The sequence below is a fragment of the Eschscholzia californica genome, unplaced genomic scaffold (genome assembly GCF_041429995.1).
Source record: "Eschscholzia californica isolate CP2 unplaced genomic scaffold, dmEscCali1.0.p SCAF_4, whole genome shotgun sequence".
NCBI classification, from domain to species: domain Eukaryota; kingdom Viridiplantae; phylum Streptophyta; class Magnoliopsida; order Ranunculales; family Papaveraceae; genus Eschscholzia; species Eschscholzia californica.
In genome coordinates, this window is record NW_028238461.1 from 29,809,868 (window position 1) to 29,826,891 (window position 17,024).

The window sequence follows — 17,024 nt, forward strand, 5'->3', positions numbered from 1 at the left end:
GTTTTTCTTTATTAATAAAATCTGAAAACTTGACTGAAGGGATTGGAAGTCTGAATGGGCTGAATAAAACCCATTGTTTCACACTTAAAACACAAGTCTGAAACTTGAGGGCACCATCTGAAATATGCAAAAAGACCATTTTACCCTCGGGAAAATAACACTGATTCGGCTCATTCCCATCTTCAGTTGAGAAACACAAAACCCTAGGCCGACTAGTCTTATTCTTCTTCTTCAACGTTTTCCTCCATTAGAGTTTGCTTCTCATCTTTTCTTCTTCTAAGTTAGATATTGATTCCTCCATTAATGTTCCTTCGTAGTAGCATTCCTTGTTAGATCTTGATTTCGGACATGTAGAGGAGTGAGATCTAATTCTGAAATTTTAAAGAAGTTTTCGTTTGATCTTCTCTTCATATGAACTTGTTAGGTATGAGTGAAACCCAACTTTCTTTCCTGCTATTTTTCTGCTACCCTCTTTCCATGCACGGTCACCATCACCACCAGGGTCTTCACAGTGGTGTTCGAGCTCAGCCGCCTCCTCCATGAACACTCTCTCACCCACAATTTCATCACCACAATCCTCCAAACTCTAATCTTTACTTCCAAAACTCTTGTTTCTCAATCCCTCAAATTCCTTACTTCTAGAACCCTAATTTCTCAAACCCTCGATTTATTGAAGAAGATTGGGTTTTCTGTGTTAGGAATCAGGGAATTTGGTGGCAAGAGGAGATGAAGTGGAAAGAAGATGGGAAATTTTCAAGGTGTAGGAAGTAAAAAAGAGGAGAGAGAAAGAGTGAGGCGGCGCGATATTCTAGGGTTGGTTTTTTGAGCTTTTCGGCGGTCGGTGGTTGGTGGTTCTGGGTTTGTGGGAGATTTTGCTTGGTCTGGCGACAGGGGAGCATATGCTCTTACTCCCTCCAATTTCTATGGAGCGAGTAGGAGATGATTCTACTGGTTATGATTCAAAATTTGAAGAAGATGTGAGTGGTTCAGGAGTTAAAGGGGGTTATGCTGATTCGAATGAGAAGAGAAGTGCGTCGAGTTGGACTTCTCTGTTTCGACCGGAGGAGACAAAGTTCAGATCTAAGCTGGAGTATTCACCTCCAGTAATGTGGAAGGAGGGTGAGCTTCTAGAAATTTTATTAGAACAGTTTGAAGATGAAATCAAGGAGTGTGAGAATCTGGTTATTAGGTCGTTTGTTGGTCAGAGACTTCCTTTCATGGTGGTTCGAAGGGTTTTACTTGATCGATGGAAGCCCAAAGGAAATATGCTTTTGACTGCACATGGAGATGCAGCCTATATTATTCGGTTTGATCTCGAGGAGGATAGACATAGGGTTTTAGAGATGGAGCCACTCTATATTGCTAACCGGTTGTTCTTTGTTCGACCATGGGAGTTGTTTATTGAAGATGATGTAGTTGCAATGGAGTCCTTGCCTGTTTGGGTTTGTTTTCGTAATGTTCCCATGTTTCTTTGGATTCCAAAAGGGTTGGCAAAGATTTCTAGTCACTTAGGTAAGCCTATTATGTTAGATGAACCAACAACAAGGAAGTCTCGGCTGGCTTATGCTAGAGTGTGTGTGTGGAGATCTCCAAGGATTGTCTTATGCCTGAGGTAATTTCTTTTTCAGTTAAGAATGTTAGAAATATTGATATTAAGGTTGAATATGCTTGGAAACCAATGAAGTGTACTTGGTGTGGTGCTTTTGGTCATTCAATTGGTAAGTGTAAGGTCACTGTTCGACAGAATGCCTCTAAGAAGGCTAATGTTGAACCTGATCTTCCTGTTCCTAATAATGGGAAGGCAGTAATTCCTGAGAGTGGACCAGCTCGTGTGAGGGGTGTGGCTTCTATGAGGGAGCCTCCTCCAAAGAGCTTTAAGCTTTCTTTAGGTCCTGCTTGTGCTCAGAGCTTGCCTCCTTCTAAGGAGACCTCTGCAAAAAGTATGGATGGAATTGCTTCTTCTTCTGTTCCTAGTATTGAATTGATGGATGAGGGTGGTTGGACCCAAGTTAGGAACTCTAAGAAAAACAAGAATTTGGATGTGGCTAGGAGGCTCACTCCTGCAAATAAAGAGGATAGAAGTAAGGTGACTGCTCATAAGAGGCTTTGTGCAGTTGATTCTACTCAGGGTACTATTGCAGCTGATATAGTGGGGTCTAGTTATGTTGATCAAGAGGTAGATGCTATGGAGGTGAGTGGAGCACAAGAAGGGAATGTGGGTGTTGCCACAAGAGTTGCTCTGTTTAGTGGTGTTGGGGGAGGTCAGGTGAGAGTTGGGGGGGAAGGGGAGAGGTCCTCTTAGAACTCTTAATGATTAGCTTTGGGAGTTGGAATGTGAGAGGGCTTAATGACTCTCTCAGAATAAAGGAAGAAGTAAAATTTATTAGAGACAATAAGTTGAGTCTTTGTAGCTTGTTGGAGACTCATGTTGATGTGGTTAATAATGACAAGGTTAAGCATCTTTTGATGCCTACTTGGTGCTGGTTTGATAATTATGATTGTGATAGAGCTGGTAGAGTGTGGCTTGGGTGGGATCCTTGCCAGGTCTCTGTTTCTTTGGTTTCAATGACTGATCGAAGTTTGACTGTCATGGTGGTGTTGAGGGACAGTAGGTCCTTTATGTTGACTTGTGTCTATGCTAGGAATACAGTGGTGGAGAGAAGAGCTTGTGGTCTGAGATGAGGGGGCTTGATCAGGCTCATATTGTTCCTTGGATCGTGGGATTTTAATGCCATCTTGGAGGTGGAGGAAAAGATGGGAGGTGCTGTGGTGAGAGCCAATGAGCTTGTTGATTTCAGAGATTGTGTGAGTGACACTAAGCTTTTTTATTGTCCTTTTTCAGGGTGTTATTTTACTTGGTCTAACTTACAGGAGGGGGATTATTGTATCACTCAAAAGTTGGATAGGGCCTTGATAAACATTGAATGGATTCAACTCTTTCCAACTGCTAGGGCTGAGTTTCTTAATCAAGGTGTTTCTGACCACTCTCCTTGTCTGGTTAGCTTGTTTGAAGAGGTTGGTGTTGGGCCTAGACCTTTCAAATTTTTCAATTGTTGGACTGAGGAGGAGAAGTTCTTGGAGGTGGTGGATAAGGCTTGGCAAATGGAAGTGACAGGAAACCCAATGTTTAGATTGGTTAGCAGGCTTAAGAAGGTGAAGGCTGCTCTCATCTTGTGGAAAAAGGAGAGGTTTAGTGACTTCTCTGGCAAGGTTGCTTTGGCTAGGAAGGAGATGGAGACTTGTCAGACTAGGTTGCATCTAAACCCCCTTTGTGTGGACTCTAGGAAGGCTGAGAGGGAAGCAGTAGCTTCTTTCGTGAAGAAGGCTAGAATGGAAGAGTCTATGGTGAGGCAGAAAGCAAGGGTCCAAAAGATTGACTTAGGGGATGGGAACACTAAATTCTTCCATGCCTCTTTGAAGGAAAAGAAGTCTAGAAATATCATTCCTTTCCTTTATAATGAGATGGGAGAAAAGGTTCTCAGAGCAGACTTGGTGGCCCAGGAGTGTGTTGATTTTTACCAAAATATGTTTGGTGTCTCTGATTTTAATACGCCGAGTGCTTTTGATCGTAGACTTTTAATGAGGAGGAGTTGGTGTGCTGATCGAGGCACGTGCAAGCTTGTAGTTTCAAGGCAAGGTGAGTTTGCCGAGTGCTCTTGGTGTGGACTTAGCTGTTTTGCCAGGGTGTAGTTCCGCCGATGAATGCCTCATATCCATAAGGATAAGGGTATTACCCTTTACAGATACATATTATTTGCCTCTTCTATCCATAAGGGTAAGGGTATTACCCTTTACATATAATTTATATTGTACCTGCATTGTGTTTGGCGTGGCCAAAGCTTGGAGTATTTTGGCAAAGCGTGGCTTGCCTTGTTTGAATACTCGAGTCTGCTGATGTCGAAAATTGGTCTCCCATTAAATCAGCATGAAGAAGGGAGTTGATGCATGACAGCCTCCATTATGATGGTATATTCTGTTGTGAGAGGAGAGATTCCTCTAATCAGCTCTGCTTATAGCTCTGGATTCTGCTCTGTTCTCTGTTCCAGCTCCTCGCTCCTTGCTCCAGCTCCTTGCTCCTTCGAGGTCATCGTCAGTGAAGACCATGGGCGGTGAGGTCTCGTAGCGTATTGTCATGATCTCGTGGTTTTTCTGGCGCCGCTTGTTGCCCCTGTCTTCCCAATGAGTTGGCCCACCGGCTATAACGTTGATAATGATGCGGGAGCATCGGAGCTAGATCAACCCAAGCTGACCCAAACAGCTCTGGATCATGAAGCAGGTCTGGAACAAGCAACGCTGGGATACGACGATATTCTTACCCGGGGTCTGAGCGTTACTTTGCTGAAGTTGGACCAATCAACTGGATAATTATGGTCTTTAAAGAAGTTTCTCGCCGACTTAAGGAGTCATTCTCGTTTTAGTAACTTGCATTAAATTTGGTCTAGTCTTTCTACATTCATGCATTTAAACTAAGAAAGCATTTAAACTAAGAAAGTTTCCAATGTAACTAGATTCTATGCATTTAGACTAGCTTTTATTTCCCCATTTAGTTATTTCCCCATTTAATGTATTCTCCTTTATATAATGAGGCTTATTATGAATGGAAAAAAGGGCAGAGAATATTGAATTGGAAATTATAGAGTCTTTGTGACTTTGGATTTGTTTTGATCAACTCCTTTATCCCCTGGTTTTGGAAGAGCCATTGGTGGTGGATTTCGAGCGTCTTTATCATCTGGTGGTGGCAACTTTATCCAGGTGTGGTGTTAGCTCAATCAGTTTCTTTATCACTTTGTGGTGGCAACTTTATCAAAGTGTGGTGATCCGGATCTTCCTAGTTACCTGTTACGATATTTTCCCTTTCACTCCGTACTCACGCTTCCGGGAAAACGTATCAAGTGGTATCAGAGCTCAAATTCAGGTTGGTGGAGTGAAATTATAAGCCACTGTTTTGGGGAGAGCATTAAAGTTTCCGGGGAAGACGGTGGAAGACAAAAAAAGTTAAACCAAACACCCCTTTAATGTCGCCAGAAAAAAGTCGTCGGCCAGATGTTGCTGGCGACTTCATCATCTTATTATAATAATAAGATAATATTATTATAATATTATGTTATTTATTACGTATATTACTATATTATACTACTATTAGATTATTATAATATTTTCTTTTTATTTATTTATTTATTTATTTTTTGAGTAAAACCATACATTCATTCATAAGTGATCAACATCACGAAGTTACATGGTAGATATTCTTATTTCTCTCCTCAACTTCGTGAGAGTTACATAAGATAAGTTCATGTGTATAGAGAAGCCAATCAGGCTGCAGATTTCTTGTCGAAGATGAAGCTCGGACCGGGGGTGACTCACTTGAATATTAGTCAACTTCCGGTGGAATTAGTCAATATCGTTAATGCGGACTCTAGAGGAACAGTGAGAATGAGGAAAGGGTGGGGCTAATGAGATGATGTAATTTGACTTCTTTGCTGTTTTTTATTTCTTATTTCATTGTATTCGTTTCGGGCTCCTCCTGCTTATCATAATAAAAAAAATTGACTCGACACTGACTAAAAGCAAAGACCCTAAAGGCCGACAAAAGATCCTGAAGATCGTGAATGAAAAGACCCTAAAGGTCGACAAAATAATTACATTAATACTAATAAAAAACGAATCAAGATGTTTTCCAATCCCCTTTCTTTGCACTAATCGGTCTTCTATTCTTTAAATCCTCCATTTATAAGTGGTGATGGTGTAGGAGAAAGATATGTTATGTAATGTTGTGGAGGAACTGCAATAGATCGAGTTTTATAACCGTTTTACCATCATCGAACGCAGCCGATGGATTGGTTAAATTACGGTGATCGTAACCTTGTTTTTCCACTTCAATAACAAAATCATTCTTGTACTCAAATAAGAGAGAATCGACAACTTTAAATCTATTCTTAGTAGCACCTAGAGTGTACATGTAGTGTGATTTGCCTGAACCACAGTGGTGATTGAGATGAGGATCCCTTTGCCGGAGGAAAAAACTCAGATATGTACCTGGTTTAGGAGAGAGAGAGTGACGGTTATAGGGAGAGGTTAGAGAGAGAGAACAAACTTTGTTGGGAATATTTTCTTATTATTATATTATATTATATTATGTTATATGATTATATTATATTATAGATATAATATAATATTATTATATTATATTATAATATTATATTATTATTATATTATAATATTATATTATATTATATTATGTTATATTATATCTATATAATAAGGGAGGAGGGTATCTTTTTCCCTCCTCCCAATGGTTAGGATTTATCCTCACCAATTTATATCAAGTGGTTGAGGATTGAGTTTTTTTAGAATTGGAAGGTCTAGATCTAATTACTTTTCATCCAACGGAAGAGAAGAAAGCAAAGAGCATCTTTCAAAGATACCCTCCCAAACAACTCCTTGCGTCCCTCATCTTCCCGTCCACTCTTCTTCCAATCTTTCTCAAGACATTCTCTGACTCCCTCTCTCATCTCTCTTTTTTTTTGAAAAATCTCCAAAACTCCTTCCTGCTCATCTCTTCTCACAGGTACGTCTCTCTCTCTCTCTATCTTTTTCTCTTTATCTGCTCTCTCTCTATTTTTGTTTCTTGATGTCCCTCTCTCGCTCAGACACAGAAACGTTCTCTCCATCTCTCTCGGTTCATACAGGTGATTGATGTTGAAATTTGTAACTTTCGAAATTAGGGTTCATTAATTTGATGACTTTTTAAATTAGGGTTTCTGGGAATGAGATAGTTAACCTTCTTTCAAGCTTTCAAGGTATGTTAAATCTAGGGTTTTGAAGATTTCTTAGGTAACTGTCTAATCTGATTTATGTTATGTGTTATGGGTGTTGATTCAAATGTTTTGATATGTTATCTAGATTGAGATGTTATTTAGGTTTTTAACCTGATTTATGTTATTGGGATTTATGTCTAGGTTTCTTATCTATGATTTCACATCTAGGTTTCAAATACCATCAATAATGGAGTACCCGCTGTTTTGCAATTTTGCCCAATGATTTGATATGTTATCTACAACTAGAAGGTTATCTCGGTTTTCAAATACTATCACTCTGCAGTTTTGCCACCATTTTGGTTTTTTCGGGGTAGTCAAACTTAGGAGAACTTAATTTAACAGTCAAATTTCTAGGTTTCGCCAATACACTCTTACGTGAAAAATTTATTCGAGTTTCCTTCCCATCTCATGCTCTCTCTCATCTTCTCATCTCACATCAATTTGTCCACTTGCAGGCATCTCTCTATCTCTCTCACGCACAATCTCTCTCAGGTTTCAAGTCTCTGGATCTGACTGTAGGATTTTAAGGGTAGCCGTTCAGGTGCTTCTTCTTAAAAATTGTTTGTGTTATGCTAAATCGAGATTAAATTTGTTGTTTAGGCCTTTAAGGTAACTTGCAATGTTAGTTTTCATGATATTTGATAATAGTTTGGGTTTAGGTTATGTAAACATTGAAGCTTTAAGGTTAACTTTTAGGTTAACAAAAAGTAAATTTTTAGGTTAACTTGCTATGTTAGTGTTACTTCTTATATGGGTCTTCTAATCTAATTACGTCCTTTTTTCCATATAGTGTTACTTTGTTCTTCATTGCAACTCTCTTAGGTAAATATCTTGCCACTCTATACATTTTGTTTGATTTTATTGTCTTTTCACCTTTACATTGTTACTGGATTCTTGGCCTCTTATGCTACAATATGATTTAAGTCATTAATTTGGTGTTCAACTATTATCTTGGCTCTTAGAGTCAGTATAACTTTGGAGAAATCTTTACAATTTTACTCTCATCTTCCTGATTTTCTTATTTGAAGAAATCTATGTGGTGTAAGCTTACAATGTGCTGATTTTTCCTTTTGAAATGATTCAACTTAACGGTTTTTTTTGTGTGACTGATTTTCTGATTGCAGTTCTCAATAAGTATTAAGTTGGTTGGCAACTTGATATTTATAAGTTTCCCCATCCTCCCATGGTCAAATATGGGCTCCTAAGTTTATCTCGAGTGATCTAACGGAGTAACAGTTTATATGGGTATGAGGGGGAAAGGAAAAATCCTTTTTTCTTTACTCTTAAGATAATACAAGCCACACAGAGTACCTGAAGCAACAATTTGCAATACTAATTATGCCGGATGCTAGAACTTACTGAGGTGAGATTTTACCTAATGATTCATAGTTTTGTTACTTATAGTCTCCTTATTCTGCAATGTTTATGATTGTCATTTGATTTCAGTATTTTTCAAATGGGGCATGTGACTGTAAGATTCATTGTGTCCGGTATCTTTAAGTAGTCTGACCTGTCCGTAGACTCATAATTAAGTGTAGGTTGAACATGTCAGCCCCTAAATAGACTCACAAGCTGCGTGAAGTAGCCCAGTCTGGGCATGTGTTCCAGCCCTCGGTGAAGCATGGGTTTGGATTAGACCGGGTGTGAGCATCCTAACCCTCTCTCATGCACACTCTTACAAAAAATTGAGTTTGGGCTTCCTCTCACCACCCATGGGTCTTTGTTCCTCTCTATCGCTCACACTCGTATCTCTTTCTCCCACATATACACATAACGTCTTTGATTAAGAGCTTCTAAACATAACCTCTTTCTCTCTCTCTCTCAACATAAGGTTTCGGTTTAAGGCCTCCAGACCGAGATATACGTCATCTTTTAGTTCATATTTAATTGTTTCATTTGTTCCTTCTACTTCATTTTCTTTCATTTGTCTGTGTTTAGTTGATGTTTTGTCTATCTCACCATGTTAATTTGAACTGTGTGATTTTGGTTGCTAAAATGTTTTGCCTTATTATAGCTGGATTTTTTGGCTTATTATAGTTTGTATGCCCTTCGTTATTATGTCACCATGTTAAATTTTTTTTTCTTAATTTACAGGTTCTTCTAACTTCGAACGATCTTCTATAGGTGTTGTTCGTCAGATTAGTCTGCTACGAGTGAGTAATTTCTTCGGCTTTGATCACTGGTTGTATAGATTCCCCTCTTTATAATTGTTAATCAAGTGTTGAGACTTGGTTAATGAAGTTTGGTCTACGAAACTTGGTATTTATAATGGTTGGAGTAGCTAATTCTTAATGTTTTTTCTTTACTTCTTATTAGATAGATTCACATTCACTCAATGCGAATCGAATTGCATAATATGCTTGAACTTAGGTATAAAATATGGTTGAACTTATTAGATAGATTAGATAGATTCGCATTCACTCAATGTGGAAAGTAGAATTAGTGTAGTTAAGTTTCTTATTTTTTACAGACATTTTCACATCTCTAATATTGTCACTTCTCTCTTTATATAGTTTGCTAAAATTTTCCCTCTTTCTCTTTACAGTTTTGGTGAAATTTTTTGTCTGTCAATGTTAATGTAATTTTGTTGGTTTTATCACTTTTTTTTTGTAACATTGTTACTGAATTTTTGGCCTCTTAGGATTCAATATGATTTAAGTCATTATTTTGTTGTTCTATTATCATTTGGCACTTAAACTACAGTAAAACTTAGGAGAAATCTATATATTGAATCTTGCATCTTGCTGGGTTATATTCTTTGAAGAAATTTGTGTGACCTAAGCTTACTATTTGTTGATTTTGTCGTTTGAAATTATTCAAATTTCTATGTGTTACTGATTCAAACTCTAGGCTTACTGAATTTGTGATCGATTACTCATTTTTGTGTTTGTGATTAGGTTCTCTTTTACTCATCAACTCAACTTACGGTTTGTTCGAGGGATTATTGAATGGATTTATTACAGAAAGAACCTCCTGCAGTACTCATAGGGGTTCATAATCCGTCTGAGCGAAGTTCAACAATTAAATATCTTCACAAGTATATCTACAAGAGTGAAGATTGTACGACTATGGTAGCGGAAGAAATCACAAAAGATTCGTTACAAGAACCTCTTCCAAAAGATCGTACAGTTGTGGTTGTGGAAGCGCCAAACGAGATTCAAAAGGGTTTTGTATTCTAATTTGTAATGTTTATTTGTCACAAGAACCTCTTCCCAAAGATCGTACAGTAGTGGTTGTAGAAGCGACAAACTAGATTCAAAAGGGTCGTGTATTCTAATTTGTTTCAAATTATTTTGAAATGTAGCTCTTAATTTGAATTTCCATTAGAGTGTATTTTGTGGTACTCAGTTTTTGTGATTATGTGGATTTCTAAAACTGAATTGTGTAAATTGAAATCTAGATTTTTCTAACGTGTTGAGTTAATTGTTGTATTGACTATAACCATTAAAGTATTCTATTTTTTTTGTTAAACGTAATAGAACACGACTAATTTTTATTTATTTTTGTTGTCAGTTTATACCATCAATCTGAAAGAGAAAAAATACACATCTCACATAACGTTTGAAAATACTGTCCTTGCCCTATGGGCACGGGTAGGGGTGGGAATCGGGCGGGTATGGGAACCCGCGGGTAATTCTGAGTCAGGCTCGGGCGGGTCGGGTAAGTTTCTCCTCTGCCCACTCGGGTTCTCGGGCGGATTCGAGCGGGCTTTCCTGAAATCTCCTATGATCAAAGCCCGCCCATGCCCACTAAAGCGTCGGGCAAGTCGGGCTTCGGGCATCGGGTTTCTTTATTTGATATTTTTCTACCAGATCAGGAAACTCTATAAATTTGATATTGTTCAAATAAGCTTCTCTAAACAAATTGATACCAAATCTTTACAAAACTTATAAATCAAGAATGAAAGAAATACTCAGATTCCGTAACATAAGAAATCAACAACTGATATAGATCTATATATGCAAACATGAGACTTGGTTGTCTTCCACTTTTTTTCTTATCTTTGTATGTTTCATTAGTTCTTCTTTGTTCTTCCTTCACATCAAAATAATCTTAAAATTTGACCACTACATAGAGATGGAAGATGATCCCAATAACTTATTTAATAGAGAAAAAGGTTGGCACAAGAAGGTCTAGTAAATAAGAGAGAAACGGCTAGAGAGACAACGTAGATTCTTTTTCTTTCTCTTTGCTATCGAACTTCTCATATTCAATGTGGTAAACTATTAGGGTTGCTTCAATGTGTAGTTTATATATCTTGGGAGAAACCTTAAATCTACTTTGGGCTTTATAGTGAAGTATAATCGACACTCAAAGTGATTGGCATCTATAGGCACCCGTCGGGTGAGCATATCGGGCTCGGGTATGGGCGGGGTGGCGGGCAGAGCTTTTCACCCGAGCCCGCCCACGAAAAATCATCGGGTTGGGCGGGTAGTACCCATCTTCGGGCGCGGGCGTCCATGGACATTGTCGGGCGCGGGTAAACGTGACGAGTATCGGGCTTTCGGGTAGAATTCCCACCCCCGCACGGGTTACACCCTCGTTTCCTTATATGAAGGGAGGGAGCCACCATTCTCTTACATGGAAACGGGTTTATTCTCTCTAAAATAAAACCCTAACTGCGATATCCATCCCGTGAAGATCTTGTGAGAACACCATTCTCTCTTCCTCTCTCTCTCTAACAGATGCTAAGTCAGATCCGAAGGGTTTTCAATGGTTTGTTATCTCTGTTTCATGCCTTTATGGTTATTTACCCTAAAATAAAACCCTAACTGCGTGACAAGAACAAGATGATTAGACGGATATCGTGAAAGAGAGATATCAAGAATGTACGTCGGTGGCGACGAATGTTTATGCTAATTCTCTCAATATTGCTCTGAAAGATGTCGGCCAGTGACCTCTAAATATTGATATCAGGAAACCCTAATTTTTCTACGGCTCAAACGTAAGATCCTTAATTTGTGTTCGTCTTCGCAGTGAGATCTCTGTAAGTACATTTTCTGGCCTCGCTAATTCCGCTATAGCCTAATCTTTAAGTCTCGATCCTTAAATTTTTAATTGAAACGATAAAGAGGTTCAGTGCCTTTATAGGCGTATTATGACTTAGTATTAACTAATTGCGTTAGATATTGTTGTTGGATCATCTTCTGTGTTTACTGTGATCATAAAATAAAACCCTAATTGCGCCAAAAGAGGGATATACGGATATTTTGAAAGAGAGATATCAAGAACGACGATCTTGATCATAAAGACGTCACTGATAATGAATGTTTATGCTTATCTTCTCTTTTGTCCCGCTAAAAAACAGAGATCTTGTCCAGAACAACGCCGGTGATCTAGGTAATAATGAATTTTTATGCTTATTCTCCCAATCTTGCTCGGAAAGATGTCCGCCAGTGATCTCTAAATCTTGAACATCTCTACTGTTTTAAACTTAAGATCCTTAATCAAATCTTGCTCATTTAGTCTATCAGATAGCAAAATGAATCTGTTTTAAGGTTTTCTCCCATATACTGGATTTGTATAACCTATGAGCAACATATAATTATATTTGCATGTGAGATTAGTACTATGGGAACTGGGGGATTTATGCGGGATTAAGATTGTTAGTGGACTATATTCGAAACACTTGGGAATACTTTCTATTGCTGGTTAAGTTGTTCCCTTGATGTCCAAAGTCAATAGCTACCAAAAATTTCTTACAAATTTTAGTAGAATAACTCTTACAAGTTATGTAATTACGTGCATGCATCATTCGAGATCACGGTTGGCACTATTCTGGTACAGTTCACGTTGTAGCTTGGTTTCACTTTTGTGGCATTACTTTGTTCATTTTGTTTTAATAATAGTTACTAGTTTTTAAGTATCTTTACAAATCGTGGTATGGTAGCAAGATATGTGGGTACTATTTGGAGCTTAATTCAAGTTGTGGATAGTAAAGTAAGCTACCAAAAAATGTGGGGTGTAACAATTTTGTGGTTATAGTCTCTTCATACTCGCTCAGTTGTACACTACCAAAAACGTGGCCTAGTTCGAAAAAATGACTCTCAAGTATCATTTCAGATTGTAATGGGCTAATGGCAAACCCTCTATATTGGTAGTTAATGTTCGATTGGGTTGTATTTAGAGACTATTTCCAGATTTGCTTATTATATATTTTTGTAAAATGTCTAGTAGTTTGTAATCGTTGTAAGCATCTTCAAAAAATTTGTGATTCTATTTGAGATTGGATTATAAAGGATGGCTGGCATTTGGTATTGGTTGAACTACGGAAATGGGTCAACAGTCAATATCGATTGAACCAGAAACAATGATTGCCAGTTGGTATCGGTTGGATTCCTTAGTGTGGTTATACACTTACACACAACACATGAAGATGCTTATAACGATGTACGAAGTCTATAACGATAAATAAGTCCCATGAGTTCTAATAAATTAACTTTTACAGATAACGATAAGTGCGTTCATGCATCAAGATAAGCTTTATTCGAGATTACAGTGGGTACCGTCTTTCATACAGTCCCATGTTGCCTGTCAGCTAATTGGTTTCATTTTTCTGGTTATGATTTTGATATGATGTATACTTTATTATTTTGTTTATTTTTTATTTTACTTAAATCTTTTTTTACAAGTTTTCAAATTAGGTCTCTCTGTATTCCATAGTACACCGCCAGGATACGCAAGTGTTATTCAAAAGTACCATCAGGAAGATTAAGTTTGGTAGTAGAATCTTTCATAAGAATATTTATGTGGTGTGGTATTATTCTTGGTAATAAGATGCATGTGTTATTGCGAGACACCTAGAAACATTTGCTAATGCAAGATTAAGTATGACAATGGACTCTATTTTGATTGCACTTGTGTCTTGGTGGTTACTATTGTATGCAGAAGATTAAGTTTGTAAGTTTCATAAGTATCTTCATCCATCGTGGTATGGCACCAAGAGGTGTGGGTGATATTTCGAGATAAAGGTCTGAATCGATTTTATTAAACATACTGGCAGGAAGCATGTTTACTCTTGTGCTTATACCTACGATGTGTGTAGATGCTTATTTTGTTTACTTGTTTTATTTTTTAATAATAAGACTATTTTGTAAGTTTCTAAAGTATCTTCAACCATCGTGGTATGGCACCAATAGATGTGGGTGATATTTCGAGATAAAGGTTGGAATCGATTTAACTAAACATACTAGCAGGGAGTATGTTTACACTTGTGCTTATACCTACGATGTGTGGAGATACTTATTCTATTTTCTTCTTCTTTTTACAACTTGTTTTATTTATTTTTAATAATAATACTAGAGTAAGTATAATAATATTAGTTTGTAAGTTTCTTAAGCATCTTCACACCGTGATATGACACCAATAGATGTGGATGATATTTCGAGATAAAGGTTGGAATCGATTTAATTAAACATACTAGCAGGGAGTATGTTTACACTTGTAGTTGTGGTTATACCTACGATGTGTGGAGATGCTTATGCTGTTTTTCTTCTTCTTTTTACAACTTGTTTTATTTTTTTTTAATAATAATAATACTATAGTAAGTATAATAATACTAGTTTGTAAGTTTCTTAAGCATCTTCATCCACCGTGGTATGGCACCAATAGATGTGGGTGATATTTCGAGATAAAGGTTGGAATCAATTTAATTAAACATACTAGCAGGGAGTATGTTTACACTTGTGCTTATACCTATGGCGAGTGGAGATGCTTATTCTGTTTTTCTTCTTCTTTATACAACTTGTTTTACTTTTTTAATAATAATACTAGAGTAAGTATAATAATACTAGTTTGTAAGTTTTTTAAGCATCTTCATCCACCGTGGTATGGCACCAATACATGTGGGTGATATTTCGAGATAAAGGTTGGAATCGATTTAATTAAACATACTAGCAGGGAGTATGCTTACTCTTGAGCTTATACCTATGATCTGTGGAGATGCTTATTATGTTTTCTTCTTCTTTTTACAACTTGTTTTGTTCTTTTAATAATAATACTAGTTTGTAAGTTTCTTAACTATCTTCATTCATCGTGGTCTGGCACCAAGAGATGTGGGTGATATTTTGAGATAAAGGATGGAAGTGATTTAATTAAACATACTGGCACGGAGTATGTTTACTCTTGTGCTTATACCTACGATGTGTGGAGATGCTTATTCTGTAATCTTCTCCTTTTTATAACTTTTTACAAGTCTTCAAAGTTTAGTGCAAGTATCATCATAGCATTTTGCACAAACAACATGGTTGAGCTTTATCCAAAATTTCAAAAATATGATTTACAAGTATGTAGTACACATCAATAACGGCAGTGAAAAATATATGTAGTGTACATCAATATAATTTGGGACTTACTTGACTACATAAAATTTGAGGTTCTTTCTGAAATTTTGAATAGAACGACAGCTGGCAGTTGGTATCCGTTGAACTACAAATGATGGCTGACGGTATCGATTGGATAATGAGTCAGAGTTGGTGTCCATTGGACTACGAATGATGGTTGGGAGTTGGTATACCTTTGTATGGTTATGCACATACAATATATGGACATGCCTATTTGTTTATATCAATATTTCACAGGTTTGTGGAGTTTAGTGTAACTCTTTTCATATGCTGTATTACTGCGTACACTACCACGATAAATGGGCTCTCTTGAGAATATTATGTCGGTAGTCACTACTTATATGTCGTGATGTAGTTTGTCGGTTTACCAAGCTAATTTAAACAAACATAGTAGGCTACCAAATAATGTGGGCTAAATGTGTTATAAATGAGGGAGCAGAAATCACATCTTAAAATTGGTTGTGACATTGATTTCAAGTGTTGTATACTATGCGTAGACTTACCTATATCGAACTACTGTTATTTCTTTTTCTCTTCCGACTTTTATTATAAGAGATTTTAGTTTCTTTTGACATCACCAGTTTTGTATCAACATCTGTGTGGTTGGCATTGGTTTTTCACTGATAATGGTCGGCAATTGGTTCACGGTAGTACATTCATACATCAAGGTATTACATAAAAAATATGGGCTCATTCAAGATTTAGTTTGACATGGTACAAAAAGTACAAATAATGACTGGCACTTGGTTTGAGATTATACACTTTCACCTCTAATGAACGAAGATGTTTATATTTTGTTCGAGGTGCTTATTTTTTGTTCGAAATTCAGTTTGTACGTTTAAATGTCTTGATGCCTGTCGACAAAGGGCCAAACATGGCCATGCTATACCATCCATCAAGTATTAATTGAATTTTTGTTCATGAAACTAGAGACTCGTACAATTGTGTCAAGTTTTAAATTAGGTATGAAAGCTTTTATGCCTACCGAACTAACTATTATTTTAGACTAATTTTATTTGGTGATAATTTTTTTGCTTGAACTCTGAGCTAATTGGTTGGTTGAAGCAGAAATGTTGTTCTTTACAGTTTGATCAACATACTTCTCGGGTCTCGTGTTCCAGGCTTTGGATTGCCTTTTGTAAAGCCATACATGGTCGCTATTCAGAGTAAGAATGTCTCTGCTGTGAATGCGGGTCATGCTCTTGAAGTTGATACTTATGCTCATTTCGTTAGAAAGGAGTGTTTTTCTCCATGCCTCTTCTTTTGTTATGATACGCGTGATCCAGATGTTGCACTGGAGACCTGAATGAATAATATGGTGGTATCTTGTTTTAATTTGAATATGGCTTGTCTGAATTGGACTTGTTTTTAACAAAGATGCTATAGTCAACTCAGATTATTCATGCATTGAACCCTTTATTTTATTTTATGCTCGACTCAAATGGATTCAAAATACGAAGTCAGCCATTGAAACGAGTCAGATGCATGAGTCACATGGTCTTCTTTTTTCATTTCATATCTGAAATCTTTTATCGGTAACTTATGAAATTATGTATCATGAGAAACTTCATCAAAAGATTTTCATATTTCAACTTTAAGATCAAAGTACAGAAAAATACATTGTTCGAAGTTTTGCTATTCTGGTAAACAAGTATAATATAATACGATCGGAACAAATATGCTTGGAGTTTGTTTTATTTAAATGTTTCTAGGTTTGGTGTCACCAGTAAATTCAGCAGCTATTGTTTCATGTTGTATATTTGTCGTTTACGACCACTTGGCATGTTATGAATTTCTAAATCCCAAAAGCTGCAAGTGTAGATAGATCCAATATGGATTTGATCCAATTTCTTCTTATTAACGA

The 17,024-nt window shown here is 37.0% G+C and overlaps 1 protein-coding gene and 1 long non-coding RNA gene across 3 annotated transcripts; both read left to right on the forward strand.

The window, feature by feature from the left end:
* Window positions 1-923: 923 nt before the first annotated feature.
* On the forward strand, window positions 924-4,365 carry LOC147544063 (uncharacterized). Its single transcript, XM_086635591.1, has 5 exons — window positions 924-1,512; window positions 1,629-2,292; window positions 2,412-2,608; window positions 2,843-3,637; window positions 4,124-4,365. Exons 1-5 carry the CDS (start codon window positions 924-926, stop codon window positions 4,363-4,365), a joined length of 2,487 nt encoding a protein of 828 aa, XP_086491717.1.
* A 2,117-nt stretch (window positions 4,366-6,482) lies between these two features.
* LOC147544064 (uncharacterized) lies at window positions 6,483-10,161 on the forward strand. 2 transcript variants are annotated; one of them, XR_015223803.1, is made up of 7 exons: window positions 6,508-6,568; window positions 6,987-7,067; window positions 7,274-7,359; window positions 7,609-7,640; window positions 7,943-8,181; window positions 8,913-8,971; window positions 9,716-10,161. It is a non-coding gene; the product is annotated as an uncharacterized LOC147544064 (long non-coding RNA). The 2 variants fall into 2 exon arrangements; XR_015223804.1 differs by lacking the exon at window positions 6,987-7,067 and having other exon boundaries at window positions 6,483-6,568.
* The last annotated feature ends 6,863 nt before the right edge of the window (window positions 10,162-17,024 follow it).